Source organism: Eulemur rufifrons, chromosome 2 (assembly GCF_041146395.1).
Source record: "Eulemur rufifrons isolate Redbay chromosome 2, OSU_ERuf_1, whole genome shotgun sequence".
Taxonomy (NCBI): domain Eukaryota; kingdom Metazoa; phylum Chordata; class Mammalia; order Primates; family Lemuridae; genus Eulemur; species Eulemur rufifrons.
In genome coordinates this window covers 35,583,610-35,599,217 of record NC_090984.1, presented here as the reverse complement: position 1 = coordinate 35,599,217, position 15,608 = coordinate 35,583,610, and the positions used below count along the sequence as shown (strand labels likewise).

The 15,608-nt window shown below is 34.8% G+C and overlaps 1 protein-coding gene across 6 annotated transcripts in view; it reads left to right on the top strand.

Annotated features, from left to right (window-relative positions):
* RNF111 (ring finger protein 111) overlaps positions 1 to 15,101 on the top strand; it is an 82,182-nt gene extending 67,081 nt beyond the window's left edge. For 2 of the 6 annotated variants that reach the window (XM_069459368.1, XM_069459361.1), the window contains exons 8-14: positions 2,597 to 2,945; positions 5,188 to 5,313; positions 6,696 to 6,822; positions 10,589 to 10,681; positions 11,480 to 11,575; positions 12,523 to 12,626; positions 14,590 to 15,101. In XM_069459368.1, the coding sequence (XP_069315469.1) occupies positions 2,597 to 2,945; positions 5,188 to 5,313; positions 6,696 to 6,822; positions 10,589 to 10,681; positions 11,480 to 11,575; positions 12,523 to 12,626; positions 14,590 to 14,707 (1,013 nt within the window). In that variant the 3' untranslated portion in view covers positions 14,708 to 15,101. Of the gene's footprint in view, positions 1 to 2,596; positions 2,946 to 5,160; positions 5,314 to 6,695; positions 6,823 to 10,588; positions 10,682 to 11,479; positions 11,576 to 12,498; positions 12,627 to 14,589 lie in introns of all 6 variants that reach the window. The other 4 variants (XM_069459353.1, XM_069459350.1, XM_069459341.1 and 1 more) reach the window with 3 other exon arrangements.
* The last annotated feature ends 507 nt before the right edge of the window (positions 15,102 to 15,608 follow it).

Here is a 15,608-nt window from a genome sequence, read left to right as displayed (position 1 = left end):
TAAATAGTGTTAAATTTTTTTCCAAGCATTGAGGTTGTGTGAATAAGAATGAAGGTAGGGAATTTAAATTGTATTCTCTTGTGTTAGAGACATTTTGATAACCCTTTTCTGGACTCCTTTTCCTATGTGGTATGTGTATATAATACACACACAATGTACTCTCTCCTCCACTCTCCTATACTTCTTTTTTGATACATTTCCAATATTATTTATGTATTTATTAAATTTATTTTTAGAGACAAGGTCTTGCTGTGTTGCCCAGGCTGGTGTCAAACTCCTGGGCTCAAGCAATCCTCCTGCCTCAGCCTCCCAAGTAGCTGGGACCACAGGCATGTGCCGCCATGCCCAACTTTCAATATGCTTTAATTCACATGTGAATTTTTTTGTTCAAATTGAACTAGGGAAGACAGTGCAGTGTAGTAGAGCACTGACTTTAGAATAGAGAGATCTGAGTTTACCTCCCAGGTCTGAGTAATAAGCTCAGTGACTTAATCTCTTTGTCCTCACTTTCTTCACACTTCTAAAGTGTAAATAATTCTTAATGGCTATAAATTGTCATACTTTGACCCAAGAACATTAACATGCATACCAGTAGGACAATAAGAACATGTGTCCTTGCTTTTGAAAGATTTATGGTCTTGATGAAGTGATAAAACCATTGTACTAGAAATGCTATTATTTAAAAGTTTTGCTATCTTGTTAATAAGATGTATTGGTAAGATATATAAATAAGGCCAAGCACAGTGGCACAAGCCTGTAATTCCAGCTACTTGGAAGGCTGGCGCAGAAGAATTGCTTAAGCCCAGGAGTTTGAGGCTGCGGTGTGCTATGATCATGCCTGTGAATAGCCATTGTATTCAAGCTTGGGAATATGTAAGTAAGACTGCTTATGATTAATCAGTAATGGATTGGTATACACTTAATAAAAAAAGCTGTAAGAATCGGGTGAGTAAATGTTGGAACAGATCATAATATTGCATCTGCAAGTGATATGTTGAACTTTTAGGAAGCAGTATCAAGAACATTTTTTTTTTTTTAAACTGGCAAGAGCAAAATAAATAAAAAAGGAAGGGAAATGATGTAGGGGAATGCAAAATGTGTCACTCTTCGTTAATGGTTAGCAGCTTGTTTTGTTAGACAAACATTGAATTAAAATGATGCCTGAAGAGTTAAATAAATTAATTCATTCTGAAGCAAAACTAAGATTTTGAAATATTTGTGAATATTGTCTTGCATAATGACCATAGAAATAGAAAACTTTGAAGTGTAACTAGAAAACGTGCTGTGAATTTGAGGAAGGATAAATAATAAAGATCAAACATGGTGAATTCTTTTTTTGTGACCAAGAGGTACTGAGCTTTGTGCCTTCTTAAAGAGTAAAACATTGAACTTAAAACATAACTTTTACAAAGCTGGTTTAAAAATTTGTCTCACAACTTATATTGAGTTTCTTTTAAATACATGCTAACAAGGCATCCTTTGAAGATACAGAGAGTAAGTTATGGTTACCTAATTTTCACCCCTGCTGAATGACTCAAAAGCATTAAAAATTGAAGAAAACCTTTCTGTGATGAAACTAGAGAATGGCCATTGCTCCGTAACAGACTACCAAGAATATATTCCAATAAAATGAAATTTGGACTGAAATTTAAAGAGGAGACAAACATTTTTTACATACGAAGTAGTTGGAGGTCTCTCAGAGCAAGAGAGATGCGTATTCCTCAGAGGGATTTTTCAGTAGTTACTTTGAAACATAAAGATTTGGAATGACAAAGAACCATCTTGTTAAGGGCTTTCTTCCATGTCAGTTTCTTGGCAAATATACCCCCTTCATCTTAATGTAGCATGGGAAAAATGACATGGGGCAGGGAGAAATAGACAATTTGGAAAAATATTTATATCCTATTATGCTAAAGCTTCCATATACACAAAGAAGACTTTTTAGTCTTTAAGAAAAAGGCTAATAACATAATAGGCTAAGAATATAAATAGATAATTCTGAGAAGAACAAATACGTGGTCAATAAATAAAAGATTTTTTTCTCAGAATCCCATTTATTTTAAAAATTTAGTGGCTCTGGGGGTTAATCATGTGCTGTTGTTGGAAATATTAATTATGGCAACCTTTTGGGACGGGTGTTTTGTCATCGGGCCTGAATTTAAAATATTCTTTCAGACTCACAACAACTTATAGGAGTTTATGCTACAAAAATGATCTGTGAGTATGTGTGTATGTATACATAGACATATATGAAAAGAGTGAACACAAGAAGGATCATATACATAGACATTTATCACAGTATTTGGGTTACTTGCAATTTTTATTAATGGGGATTTCTTCAATAAATTTGGTACATTTCCTGTAATAGAATGTTATGAAGCCACGAATGGAGTAAAAGTGTATATATTGACGTGAGAGGATATCTAACATTATTCAAAGAAAAAAGCAAGTTGCTTGAGCAGATTCAAGCACTGATAAACTATTTAGAAATTAAATATGTGCTAATATGTTAAACAGTACAATAGGAATATATGATAACAATATATACTTAACTGCCTGGTGGCTATGTAACATACTTGAAATGTTTTTCTTGCAGATGCTTCTTTGACGAGGCCGCTTCACCATCAAGCTTCTGCCTGCCCCCACGCTCATGGAAACCCGCCTCCTCAGACTCAGCCACCACCTCAAGTGGATTATGTTATTCCTCATCCTGTACATGCTTTCCATTCTCAAATATCTTCTCATGCAACATCTCACCCTGTGGCACCTCCACCTCCAACTCACTTAGCCAGTACGGCTGCACCAATCCCTCAGCATCTTCCTCCCACACACCAGCCAATTTCACACCATATTCCAACCACAGCACCTCCAGCCCAGAGACTGCATCCTCATGAAGTGATGCAGAGGATGGAAGTTCAAAGGAGGAGGATGATGCAACATCCAACGTATGTTTTACAGTTTTAAATGAAAATCACACTTGCTTTTTCTTCTATTTCCATTGGTCTTTTAAAACTATAAAGCCTAGTTGGGTGAGGTGATGCATGCCTGTAGTCCCAGCTACTTGGGAGGCTTAGGCAGGAGGATCGCTTGTGCCCAGGAGTTCAAGTCCAGCCTGCACAACACAGTGAGACCCTGTCTCAAAAAATAAAACAAAGTTATATCATTTAGAAATGATATAACTGTACTAAATCCTCAGTTCTCTAGGAAATTGATTCTTCGCTAACCAGAATCTTCCTCTGCCTTTTCCTGAATTATAGGTGTTGACAAAACAAGCTTATATCAGATTTAATGAAATCAAACCACTTTCAGCATACGTCCCAGGATCATTTCTTTATGCAAACCAATTTTTTGTTTGTTTCTACAGTATCCCATAGTAAAGGTTAATATTAAAGTTGATCCTGAGGAATAAGATCTAAAGATACCAAAGATTTGATTTAACTTATTATATTTATTATATGTCACTAACCAGAGGAAAGAAAAGTATTAATAGCATTTTCAAAAAGTGACATTGGAGCCAGGTGCAGTAGCTTGCACCTATAATCCCAGCATCTTGGGAGGTTGAGGATGGAGGATCACTTGAGGCCAGGAGTTCAAGACCAGCCTGGGCAACACAGCGAGACTCTGTCTCAAAAATATAATAAAACAAAACTGGCATTGACAAATAGTCTTCTTAATTTATTTGCAAATTTAAATATTAAAGTGTCCCCCCAAATTTATGACTTTTTTTCTTTTGATAATTTAGGATCTGATTTTCTAATTCAGGGCAGCAGACTCTGTCGGTCTAATTCTGCCTGCCTATTTTTATAAATAAAGTTTTATTGGAAAACAGCTACATTTGTTAACATATTATCTGTGCCTGTTTTCACAATAAAGGCTGAGTTGAGTAGTTGCAATTGAGACCATATAACTTGTAGAGCCAAAAATATTTCTTGTTTGACCCTTTACATAAAATGTTTGCAAAACCCTTGATCTAACTAATCTAACATGAGTAACTTCTTCCTTTAGTCTAATACTTTAAAATTATATTCAGGATCTCTGACTATTGCTGCCTTTCTAATATAGTACCCCTTTATATAGAAAGTTGTCAGATTAACGGTCATATCGTCTAGTGGCTCGGAAATTATTTGTTCTAAATCATTAAGGGTAAACATGCAAACTCTGCAAATTAGACAGTAGAAAAGAATTAGAGTATAAAAATCTCTGGGACTAAGCTTTCTTTAGTGCTCTTTGTTTAGAATTTTGTGACCATTTGCGTCTGTAAATTTAAGTGAATTTTGGAAGAGTCAATACAATATACTGGGAAGCAGAATAAAGAGTGTGATTGGAGCTAAATATCATTTTCCTAGGTGTGTTAACATGTACTACATGTATTCTGAAAAAAATTCACAAGGTTAAACATTTTTTTCTCTTAAACTTTTATTCATTAAAATAGTTGACTGTCTTTATGATACAAGAGTGAATGGGCTAGTCACAATGGCTCATGCCTGTAATCCCAGCACATTGGGAGGCCAAGGTGGCAGCATCGCTTGAGGCCACGACCAGCCTGGGCAACATAGCAAGACCCCATGTCTACAAAAAATAAAAAATATTAGCCAAGCATGGTAGCCCTTGCCTGAAGTCCCAGCTGCCCAGGAAGCTGATGCAGGAGTATCCCTTTAGTCCAGGAGTTGGAGGCTGCAGTGAACTATGATCTTGCCACTGCACTCCAGCCTTGGCAATAGAATAAGACCATGTCTCAAAAGAAAAAAAAAAAGGGAATGAAGAAAAATAAAAGTTTCCATTTTCCTGCTTTATTTGTTTGTATAAGATAACTTGTTTGTACCGGAAACATTTGCTTTGGGGAAGGGGGGGCAGTTAATTTTTTAAAATTTTATTTGTATTCAATTCCTATTATTCTCATGTTTAAACTTTTGTAAAGAAGGTATACAAGACAATGTTAAAATTGCCTTTTTCCTTTGATTATATTTGAATTGAAGCCATTGGAATAAATGAGCAGTTAGAATTTGTGGAGGAGGTTATAATTTCTTGATATTTTATTAAATAAGTGTACATTTTATAATTTTTTGACATAAAAGTAATTTTATGACTAATCTGTAGATGTTTATAATGTTCTAGATTTTTTTCTACATAAGAAATAACCAATTATTCAATTATTTCCAGTGGTCTTTTTGTGTTCTGTGTTTCCAGGCGGGCACATGAACGCCCCCCACCCCATCCACATAGGATGCACCCAAACTATGGTCATGGGCATCATATTCATGTGCCTCAGACTATGTCTTCACATCCTCGACAGGCTCCAGAAAGATCTGCCTGGTTAGTATTTTCTTTAATTTCAAAGCTGTGCTCAGCAGCTTTTTGTAAAATGCTTTGTAGTGGAATGCCGTACAGAAGGATAATGTGGAGAAACCTAATCTCCCATTTAGCTGTGAGTCACTACCTCTAGCCAAGTAGAAGCCTGGAGAGGAAAGAGTAGGAGTTTGAGTTCTGGGACAGGGAACATGTCAAGGAGTAGAGCTTTTTTTCTTTAAGTTTTATTTTATTTTTAATTGACATATATATTTTGGGGGTACAGTGATGTTTTGATATATGTATATGTTGTGGAATGATCAAGTTGGGCTAATTAGCATATTTATCACCTCAAATATTTATCATTTTCTTTGTGGTGAGAACATTTAAAATCCTCTTTTAGCAATTTTGAAATATATAATACATTATTGCATAGAACACCAGAACTTACTGCTCTTGTATAACTGAAATTTTGTATCCATTGACCAACATCTCTTTGTGCATTCACTGCCTACACCCCCACCTCTGGTAACCAAAATTCTGCTCTCTACTTCTATGTGTTTGAGTATTTTAGATTCCACATGAAAGTGAGAGGAGTACACCTTTTGTTTTTCTGTTTTTCAGGGGTGTCTGCTACCAGAGTTAACTCCCTAAACTGATACTACTGTTCACAACTTCTTTATCTGACCCCCACCTTTGTACTCAAATTTGCTCCAACACCTCCAACTCCTGCCATTTACAGGAGAAATCCAGCCTGCATTCTCCTAGGCTTGTGGTCTTTCCTAGAGAAACAGAAGCAGGTTTTCATTAAATTTTCTTTCTGAATCTATTGTGTGTAGGCAGTCATTGATGATCTTGATCCACAGTGACTTTTGAGGCAGAACATAAAATGAGAACGAATAAATGAAGATTTAGCATGTACCAATTTTACCTTTTCTGAAATTTTATTTACCCTTTATTGTAAGGTGTAGAAGAGTTTGCTATTCTAATTATCCTTGATGTCAACAACCAGGAGATGATTTCCAAACAACAAAAGCCCAAGGAGCATCTATAACTTTCAGATAAACCAAAAAAGTAAACTCTGTTTTCTGTGCTCCTCATGTAGAACCAGGCTTTTAGATTGGAAGGGACCTTGGGAGCCATTCATTATATTTCCTTCCTTTGTAAGTTGTGAAAGCAAGTATAAATGCTTGTTCCTCATGTTCCCAAAATTGAGTTTTTTCACCTTTCAGTTCTGAAATAAATTTGAAATTATTAGCTAAATCTCTTGTGCTAAATTATCTTTTTCTCAGCTTTATAAGTTAAGAAATCTTAGATTACTTTTTAAAGTGTAAACATGCTCCCATTTCTGTTGATAATAAAGAGACTGCAAGGAGGACTAAAGTCAAACTATTCTCATCCTTTGTCAGGGAACTGGGAATTGAAGCTGGAGTGACTGCAGCTACTTACACACCTGGTGCATTGCATCCTCACTTGGCCCATTACCATGCACCCCCTCGACTTCATCACCTACAATTAGGAGCTCTTCCTTTAATGGTAAAATGGAAAATTTTCAAAATTGTGACATGTTCTTCTAAAAGTAGTCTTCCTTTTCTAAATTAAATATTTTATTGAAAATATTTTAATATATTAGTTGTAATAAGTGTTTTCCTAGAATTTGAGAATAGTTATTCTTGTTAGATGGCAATTGTGCCATAAAAGGGGATTCGATGTATTAAAATCTGTATTTGTAATTTGCATTGTAAAATGTACTCTTCATGTACAAAATGTCAAAAAAAAAAAAAAAAAGTAAATGTTTTCTGTATACCAAGATAATCTTGATCCACTGTCACCAGGACATGTGCTTTAGTTATTTTGCCATAAGTAATAATAGATGTGTTCTGATGCATTCATACTTGACCTTCTAATCTGCTGAAGGACTATCCTAATTCTCTACATCTGAATTGAACAGGTTCAGATTTTGTTGATACCAAATTAAGTGCCAAATAACAAGTTCAGCAAACATTTATTGAGTTTGCTATTTGTAATACTTACTAGTTATAGAAGTAGTTCAGAACTGGGAGTAGTTTTTAATCTTGTTATGGGTAGAGGTACTGTAGGGAAGGCTTCAGAGAAGCCTTGTTGTACATGTGACTTCCAGGCAGGCTTTGGATTTTGGAATGGTGCTCTTGCAGAGATTGCAGCATGTAATGTAAAGAGCTATCATATAGCATAAGCACTGAGAACTCCTCCTAGTAAATTGGTGTTCTAGTTCCTAGGGGTGAGAGGCAGTAATAAGAAAAAAAGCTGCCCTGCCAAGAAACTGGAACTCAGGAACCCATGAAGGGGGAATGTCCTGATCATGTTCATGCTTTTAGAGTGATTTGATAAGATTGTAATTAAAAGAACCACCTCCTCAGTTATGTAGAAAATAGATTTAAGAGTGGGAAGAAGGAAGTCAGTTAATGCATTATAGTAGAAGAGGTAAACATTGATGAATACCTGAACAAAGGCAACAGCAGTTGGCATAAAAGTGATGGGACACATTCGAGTGATATTTGAGATGACTCTCAGATTTCTAGCTTGGCTTAAAAGGTGTATAGTGGTGACATTCAGTATATTGGAGAATGTGAGATGAAGGTTTGGGGAAGGGGTTAGGTGGGTTAGGTTTTGGACATACTGTATCTAACATCATATCAAGATTGAATGTCCAGTAGGAAGTTAAGCTTATGGTTTGGATTAGAGTAAAAAGATATGTTGGTGATCTGTCGATTTATAGTGTTAGAATCCATGGAAGAGGATTAGATTTTCAGGGAAAATGTATAGAATGACAAGAGGGTAAAAAAAACTTTAGACAATTATATTAATAATAATGCATTTGAATGATAATACTATACTTCAAACAAAGTATTCTGAGTTGAGAAATAAACTTAGAGTAATGTCAAAAGGACAACTGACCCTTGAACAATGCAAGGGTTAGGTGAACTGACCCACCACACAGTCAGAAATTCTAGTGTGACTTTTGACTCCCCCAAAATTTAACTGCTAAGTCTACTGGTTTAGATAATTTCAGAGATAGGAGTTCCTTTCTGATTTCCTTGGAGATGTGTAGGAGGTTGGGTTATCTGGTGAGTAGTGTTGATCTTGGTTGTAAGAAAAGTTGCAGATAATTTAAATAATAGGCTACTTGAAGATTAAAAGTTATTGCTTACTTATTTTAAATTATTTTCCACTTATGAATTGTCTATTAAAGCTGTAACTCCTGCTTTTGAAGTATGTTGTGATTCAGTCGAGGCTGATTAAAAAGTAATGTTAGAGGCCAGGCACAGTGGCTCACGCCTGTAATCCTAACACTCTGGGAGACCAAGGCAGGAGGATCACTTGAGGTCAGGAGTTTGAGACCAGCCTGAGCAAGAGTGTGACCCCTTCTCTACAAAAAAATAGAAAAATTAGCTGGGCATGGTGGCACAGGCCTATAGTCCCAGCTACTTGGGAGGCTGAGGTAGAAATATTGCTTGAGCCCAGAAGTTTGAGGTTGCAGTGAGCTATCATGATGCCACTGTACTCTAGCTGGGGCAACAGAGTGAGACTCTGTCAAAAAAAAAAAAAAAAAAAGAAGAAGTAGTAGTAGTAATAGTAGAGATTTATTTATAAAGATAGAAAAATGGTATTATATCCCAGAATCTCCCTTTTCTAATACACTCGACTCTCAGTGTTCATGGTAGTTAAGTTCTATACAGTTGCTGCAAACATTGAGTTATCAAATGTGGAACTCCTAGGGAAAATACAGGGTTAGATTACTGCAAGCCTCTGGTCACAACAACTAATCAATATATTATCTGGTCTTATGTGTGTTTCTGTTAAAAAACAACTTATTTAATATATATTGTTGATTCATTAACATTGAACTCTTAGCTACACTATAACTCATGCCTGAATGAAACTTAATCTAACACCTATTCCTTCCATAAGGCATATCACATCCTTCTTCTTGGCTTAGGAACACTAGACAGTACTTGAGCATTATGGTTGGGGGCCATTTTAAACAACAGAATCACCAACACAAAACACAAAAATATGAAAAACCTGGCACTAAGTAGACCACAAAAAAGATAATTTGTTTACAGTATGAACTCAAATATCAAATAAGAAGGCAGAGCCTTGTTCTACCACAGTTTGGAATACTGAGTTGCATGTTGGGCAACTCAGATTTTTGGCCACTGTGCTCATGTCCCCACATGACTGTGTAAAAATTAAAAGTGTTGATTTTGGGGTTACAAACAAATTTTAGCCTGTAGGCCAATTCACAAATACAGAATCCATAAATAATGAGGATTGACTATCCTAATAAAAAGTTAGAAAATGTTAAAATTTTCACTAACAGAACCAAGCAATAAAAGGTGTAGGGTACTTTGGTTGTTAGGAAACCAGAGGAAGGGAAGTAAAAACTTTTATCCTGAAGTTAATTTTTGTTGGAAAATTATGCACATTTGTATTTGTTAATACTATTTTAAGTAAAGCTCTCTGATATTGACAAGATCTTATGAAAATATTTATCTTTTCAAGTTGTGCTACTAAGAGCATCAGGCTTTAAGTTTGGGTATTTTAAGAGTTATTTTAGGCTGGGTGTGGTGGCTCACGCCTGTAATCCTAGTATTCTGGTAGGCCGAGGCGGGAGGATCGCTTGAGCTCAGGAGTTTGAGACCAGCCTCAGCAAGAGCGAGACCCTGTCTCTACTAAAAAGAGAAAGAAATTAGCTGGGCAACTAAAAATAGAAAAAAAATAAATAGCTGGGCATGGTGGGGCACACCTGTAGTCTCAGCTACTCAGGAAGCTGAGGCAGGAGGATTGCTTGAGCCCAGGAGTTTGAGGTTGCTGTGAGCTAGGCTGATGCCATGGCACTCTAGCCTGGGCAACAGAAGAAAACTCCATCTCAAAAAAGTAATAGAGGAAAACAAAAAGTTATTTTATAAGTGATTTTTATTTTTCAGAAAATATGAGGTTATTGGTTATTGGTTTTGGTTACATGGATTGCTTTTGTGCTGCTTGAGTCAAAGTTATAAGTGTGCCTATCACCCAGATAGTGTACATGGTACCCGTTAGGTATGATTTCAGCCATCCCCTCGTTCCCCCCAAGTGATTATAATTTAAGAGGAACCTAACCCTGTTGCAGAATGCTTAGTTGAAGTTATATGTACTGATTGAAGTTGAAGTTTCTGAGTAGTTGAATGGAAAGCATTGAGGGTCTTCAGTTATTCAATGGTCATAGTAAACCACAAGTCTATTCTTAATTGATTTAGCCTGTTTTCTTCTATTGAAATAGGTTCCTGATATGGCAGGCTATCCTCACATCCGTTACATTTCATCAGGATTGGATGGAACATCATTCAGAGGTCCTTTCAGGGGCAATTTTGAGGTATGTAATAAAGTAAATGAAGATATTTGCCACAGTATTTCTAATGCAGAGAGCGTATATGTATGTCATTAGCATTCACAGTTGTGTAGGACTGCCTCAGTGGCTGGGAATCAGAAGGCAGTAAAATGTTTGGTTTTCTGATGTTGCTTTGGGGAATTATAGAAAGATTTATAACCAATATTAATCTTAGGGTCAAAAGTTACCCACATATTTAAAGAAGAGTAAATGAAAATAATATAGGAGAATATAAAATTTATTATATCAAAATAAATATTAGATACTATACCATCAAATGTGGGGAGAACCTTAATGCTTTTGACTAAGCTTAATTTTCAGAGAAATATTGCTGGAGAAAGAGAAACATGTAATTCACTCTGTAGTTAAAAATCCTGTTTGAATTTTCAGGAAGAACAAATATTTAAATATAATTTAAAGTTCTGTTGTGTTTCTTCATGTCAATTTGGAAGTTGGAGTTGGTGTGACTTATTAGAACTTGATTTGTTTTTTATACTTACTTTATGCTTCCACGTGGTAATATTCTTGCCATAACTTATAAAGATAACTTGGCCATAGCACTTCAATTGGTTAAGAAAAAAAATTATAGACAACCATTTGCCTTACTATATATAAGAAAAATTATATAAGCAACCATTTATTTTGTCATATATAAGGTTTTTTGAACAGTATATTTATATTGCAGGTTTATATGTATGGAAGCTTATTGCTTTTACAATATTGACAATACTGTTGAAAGATTAACCAACCTTTCTTTTAATACTAGTTGTTATTCACTTTCAGGAACTGATTCATTTGGAAGAAAGATTAGGAAATGTCAATCGTGGAGCCTCCCAGGGGACAATTGAAAGATGTACATATCCACATAAATACAAAAAGGTAAGAATTTAGTTTATCAAACGTCTAGAATATTATTGAAATGCATAACATTTTTATTAAAATTATTATGGACCTTTGGATTTGTGGAATCTAGCAACTACATTCTTAAGTATTCTTCGAGATATTTTTGTGCATTTTCTAATGTGCATATGTATAATATTTTTTTCTTCTACTTTTAAAAGTAACTTAAAGGGGATGAGATGTACATGGTTTGCACACTGCCATTTCATTCTATATCAGCACCCACAGATCACCCATATTGTTTTTAATAGCTTGTACAGAATTCTATCATATGGCAGTACCATAATTTTTTTAACTAGGCTCTTATTTTGATGGACATTTTGTTGATGTATATTTCTTATACTCAACCCTCAATTTCTTCTGTATAGTATTATACAATATCTGGAAGTTATGGAGTTAAATAATTTCTTACAACAATAACAAATGATGTCTATGCTATACAGAAAATAATAAATTGTGAAAATTACTGTGCTTTGTATTTGTCGTCTGCCTTCTAAGAGTAATAATGAGATATTACCACTTAATTTAAGTCTTTTCAATTGTCCAAGGTAAATATTATAATTAACTTTAATTTATATGAATGTTATTTGAAACATTCATTAATAAAACGTTTATCCTCATAAGATAAAAATAGAGTTTATATTGTATATCATCCTCATTGTGGATTAAAAATAACAGATTTCAAACTAATGAATTTCTGTTAAATTTGATTTTGCTTTTGATGCTGATTATTAAAGGGTCTTAAAAGAGTACTCGATGATAGTCACTTAATTCATCCATTAATTCATGACAGTCTGACCTGGGAAATAAGTGTGGGTGGATATGTGGTTTGGTTTTGTTTTGTTTTTCAAATAAATGCAGACTTTACTCAGTTGTTCAATAATGTCATCTCTACTAATAAGGTAACAACTGATTGGTTCTCACAGAGGAAACTGCACTGCAAACAAGATGGGGAAGAAGGGACCGAGGAAGACACAGAGGAAAAATGTACTATCTGTTTGTCTATTTTAGAGGAAGGTGAAGATGTGAGGTAACTAGATATTAATTATCTTAAATATATTGTCAAAACTGTATAAGGAATTTTATTTGAAAGTAAACTAGAAACCAAATAAAAATTACTCTTTGCATATACTTTTACCAATCTCTAACATGTAGAACTGGCTTTGAGTAATGAATGAAAGAATAAAAAGGTTAAAAGTCACTGTATTACCAACAAAGGGTGGGAACAGGAAATAATACTGCCTATTTTAGGGCCACACCAAGGGTTGGCCAGGGAAATTTTGTGGTCAAAATTGTCTTCTGTAAATCTTACAGAAATAAGAACTTGAGAGGCTTTGAGGAACCTAGACTGTTACAGTAATGTGTTCTTCAAAGCTTAAAAGGGGTCCAGATTAGCTCTATGCAGTTTGTTTTACAGCATCTTTTATAAATTGACTTGCCCTTAAATTTAATTTGTAGGATTATTCCCTTCTTACACCTTTGTGATTTAGAAAACGTTAGTATGCTAACCCTATATTAATTTTAGGCATTTTCTTTGTATAATCTTTTAAGTAATTTTTTTTGTTCCTATTGTCTTTTTTTAAATGTAACACAATGCCATTAAGATACAGTTTCTAAAGCATACATAACAGAACTGTGTGGTAATATTTATTGTTGCCCTAATTTATGAGGATAACTTTGTGATACCTCTTCAATTGGCAGAGAAAAAAAATTTTAAGGTTATTTGCATATTATATTTCCACTGAATGTTTATATGTATGAAAGTTAACTGCTTTTATACTATTGACAATATATTAAAGGAAGATTGGAACACCTTTTTTTAGCTACTACTTTTGCAAAATATTAAGAAGTCTAAAAGTGTATAAAAAGTCTTTTAACAGTTGATAGAAACAGAAATGGACACTTGACTCAGTAACTTTTATCCCTGTTACACTTAGATTTAATGTTGCCCTGTCTTGCCTAAAAGCTTTATTTCTCAATTTCTAATTGATAACTTGGTATGATATAAACATACTAAAGTAAAGATCTCCTAACCTACCTATAAAACAGTAGCACAGTATTAAGTCTGTATACAGTTATCCCATGAAAACAGTATTATTGACCTTTAATCATGTACTTAAGGTTAATGTATAAAGGTCTGGATAGGAAATTATAAGATTGCATATTAAGTCGTTCTTTAATTAGGGCAACATGGCTACTACATATTTGCCACATGAGTTCTAATGTTCTTGAGAGAGAATTAAATGAGAATAATGTATATCTGAGACAATATATTTTTTAAAAGGGCATTATAAATACGGTGAGGATTTGATATTTAAAAGTTATGTTTGGGTGGGTGTGGTGGCTCATGCCTGTAATCCTGGCCCTCTGGGAGGCTGAGGCGGGAGGATTGCTTGACCTCAGGAGTTCAAGACCAGCCTGAGCAAGAGTAAGACCCCCTCTCTACTAAAAATAGAAAAAATTAGCTGGGCGTGGTGGTGCACGCTTGTAATTCCAGCTACTCATGAGGCTGAGGCAGGAGGATCGCTTGAGTCCAGGAGTTCAAGGTTGCATCGAACTATGATGACGCCACTGCTGTCTAGCCAGGGTGACAGAATGAGACTCTCCAAAAAATAAAAAATAAAAGATGTTTGCAGTATTATGTAACCGAGCATACTGCCGGCTCCAGTATATTGACAGCTCATGGACAAAAACAAACCTGGAATACTTGCCAATGTAATTCTTGCACTTACAATTCTTTAGATTTTATATAATTTGGTTCCATAGCTGTGATAATTAATTATCTTGGACATCTATATATTGCCCAGAGTGCTAATTTAATATACATGTAACTCTCCTTAGAGAGGTTGGTTTTTGTTTTTTGTAAAAGGGAAAGATTCCTAGTAACTTCAAAACACTACCAAATTATTACATGTATAATATGTTTAAAAATAAATGCCACATGCAGTTGTCATAAAATTAATTTTTACTTTTTGTTTCCTTGCCAATAATAGACGCCTTCCGTGTATGCACCTTTTCCACCAAGTGTGTGTTGACCAATGGTTGATTACCAATAAGAAGTGCCCCATATGCAGAGTGGACATTGAGGCCCAGCTGCCAAGTGAAAGTTGACACCATGTTTCAGAACTCTTGCCCTCCCTCTCATTCCCATCCTTCCTGGTACTGCAGTCAACCAAAGATGGCATGACTTACCTGCGCAGATTTGGAAGCATTGAACTTAGAGTGCTGGCTCTGCTATATGGTACAACTAATGCTAGACTTACAGTTTATGTATACAGTTGATTTTGATGTATTTATAAAAGCTTTTTTTCCTAGATTTGACATTTTTCCTGTATCATTTTACTGTATTTTTGCATGGTTCCTTGTATTGCATTTCTTTGCACATATTATGGGCTTGTGACCCTAAACTTGCAGGCAAGATTAGCTGCTTTAGTAAGTAGAATTTTGTGGTCTTGTTTTTTTTTTTTTTTTTTTTTACATAGTTCCAAGCCTTGAGAATTATGAGTTTTTTTTATCCATTACTAACCTTTAATTTAATCAATCATGTACTTTAGTTTAATGTATAAAGATCCTCTAGAAAATGATAATATTGTGTATTAAGACATTCCTTAATTAGGACAAAATGGCTGCTGTATATTTACAATATGGAGTTCTGAGTTAAATACCATCCTTAATACTGGGAACAGAATACAACCCATATTCAATCAGATGCAGGTGGTATTCACATCACCAGAGTGATCAATATAAATTTTCTTGGTGTATCCTCTTCCTTTCAACACAGTGCAGATAGAGTCAAATATTGATATCATACATTTAGACTGCTGTTCTGATTGTATTTATCTTTTTCCTACATCATTTAGAACTTTTATTTCCCTGATTCAATTTTTGCTGCTGTGAAACAGCTCTGATGAACACTAAATACTAATTTCAATTAGCTGGATTGTACATACTTGCAGATTTAACAAAATTTTAGGGAAATTGAAAAAGACATGTAGAATTTTGTTCAGTCTTC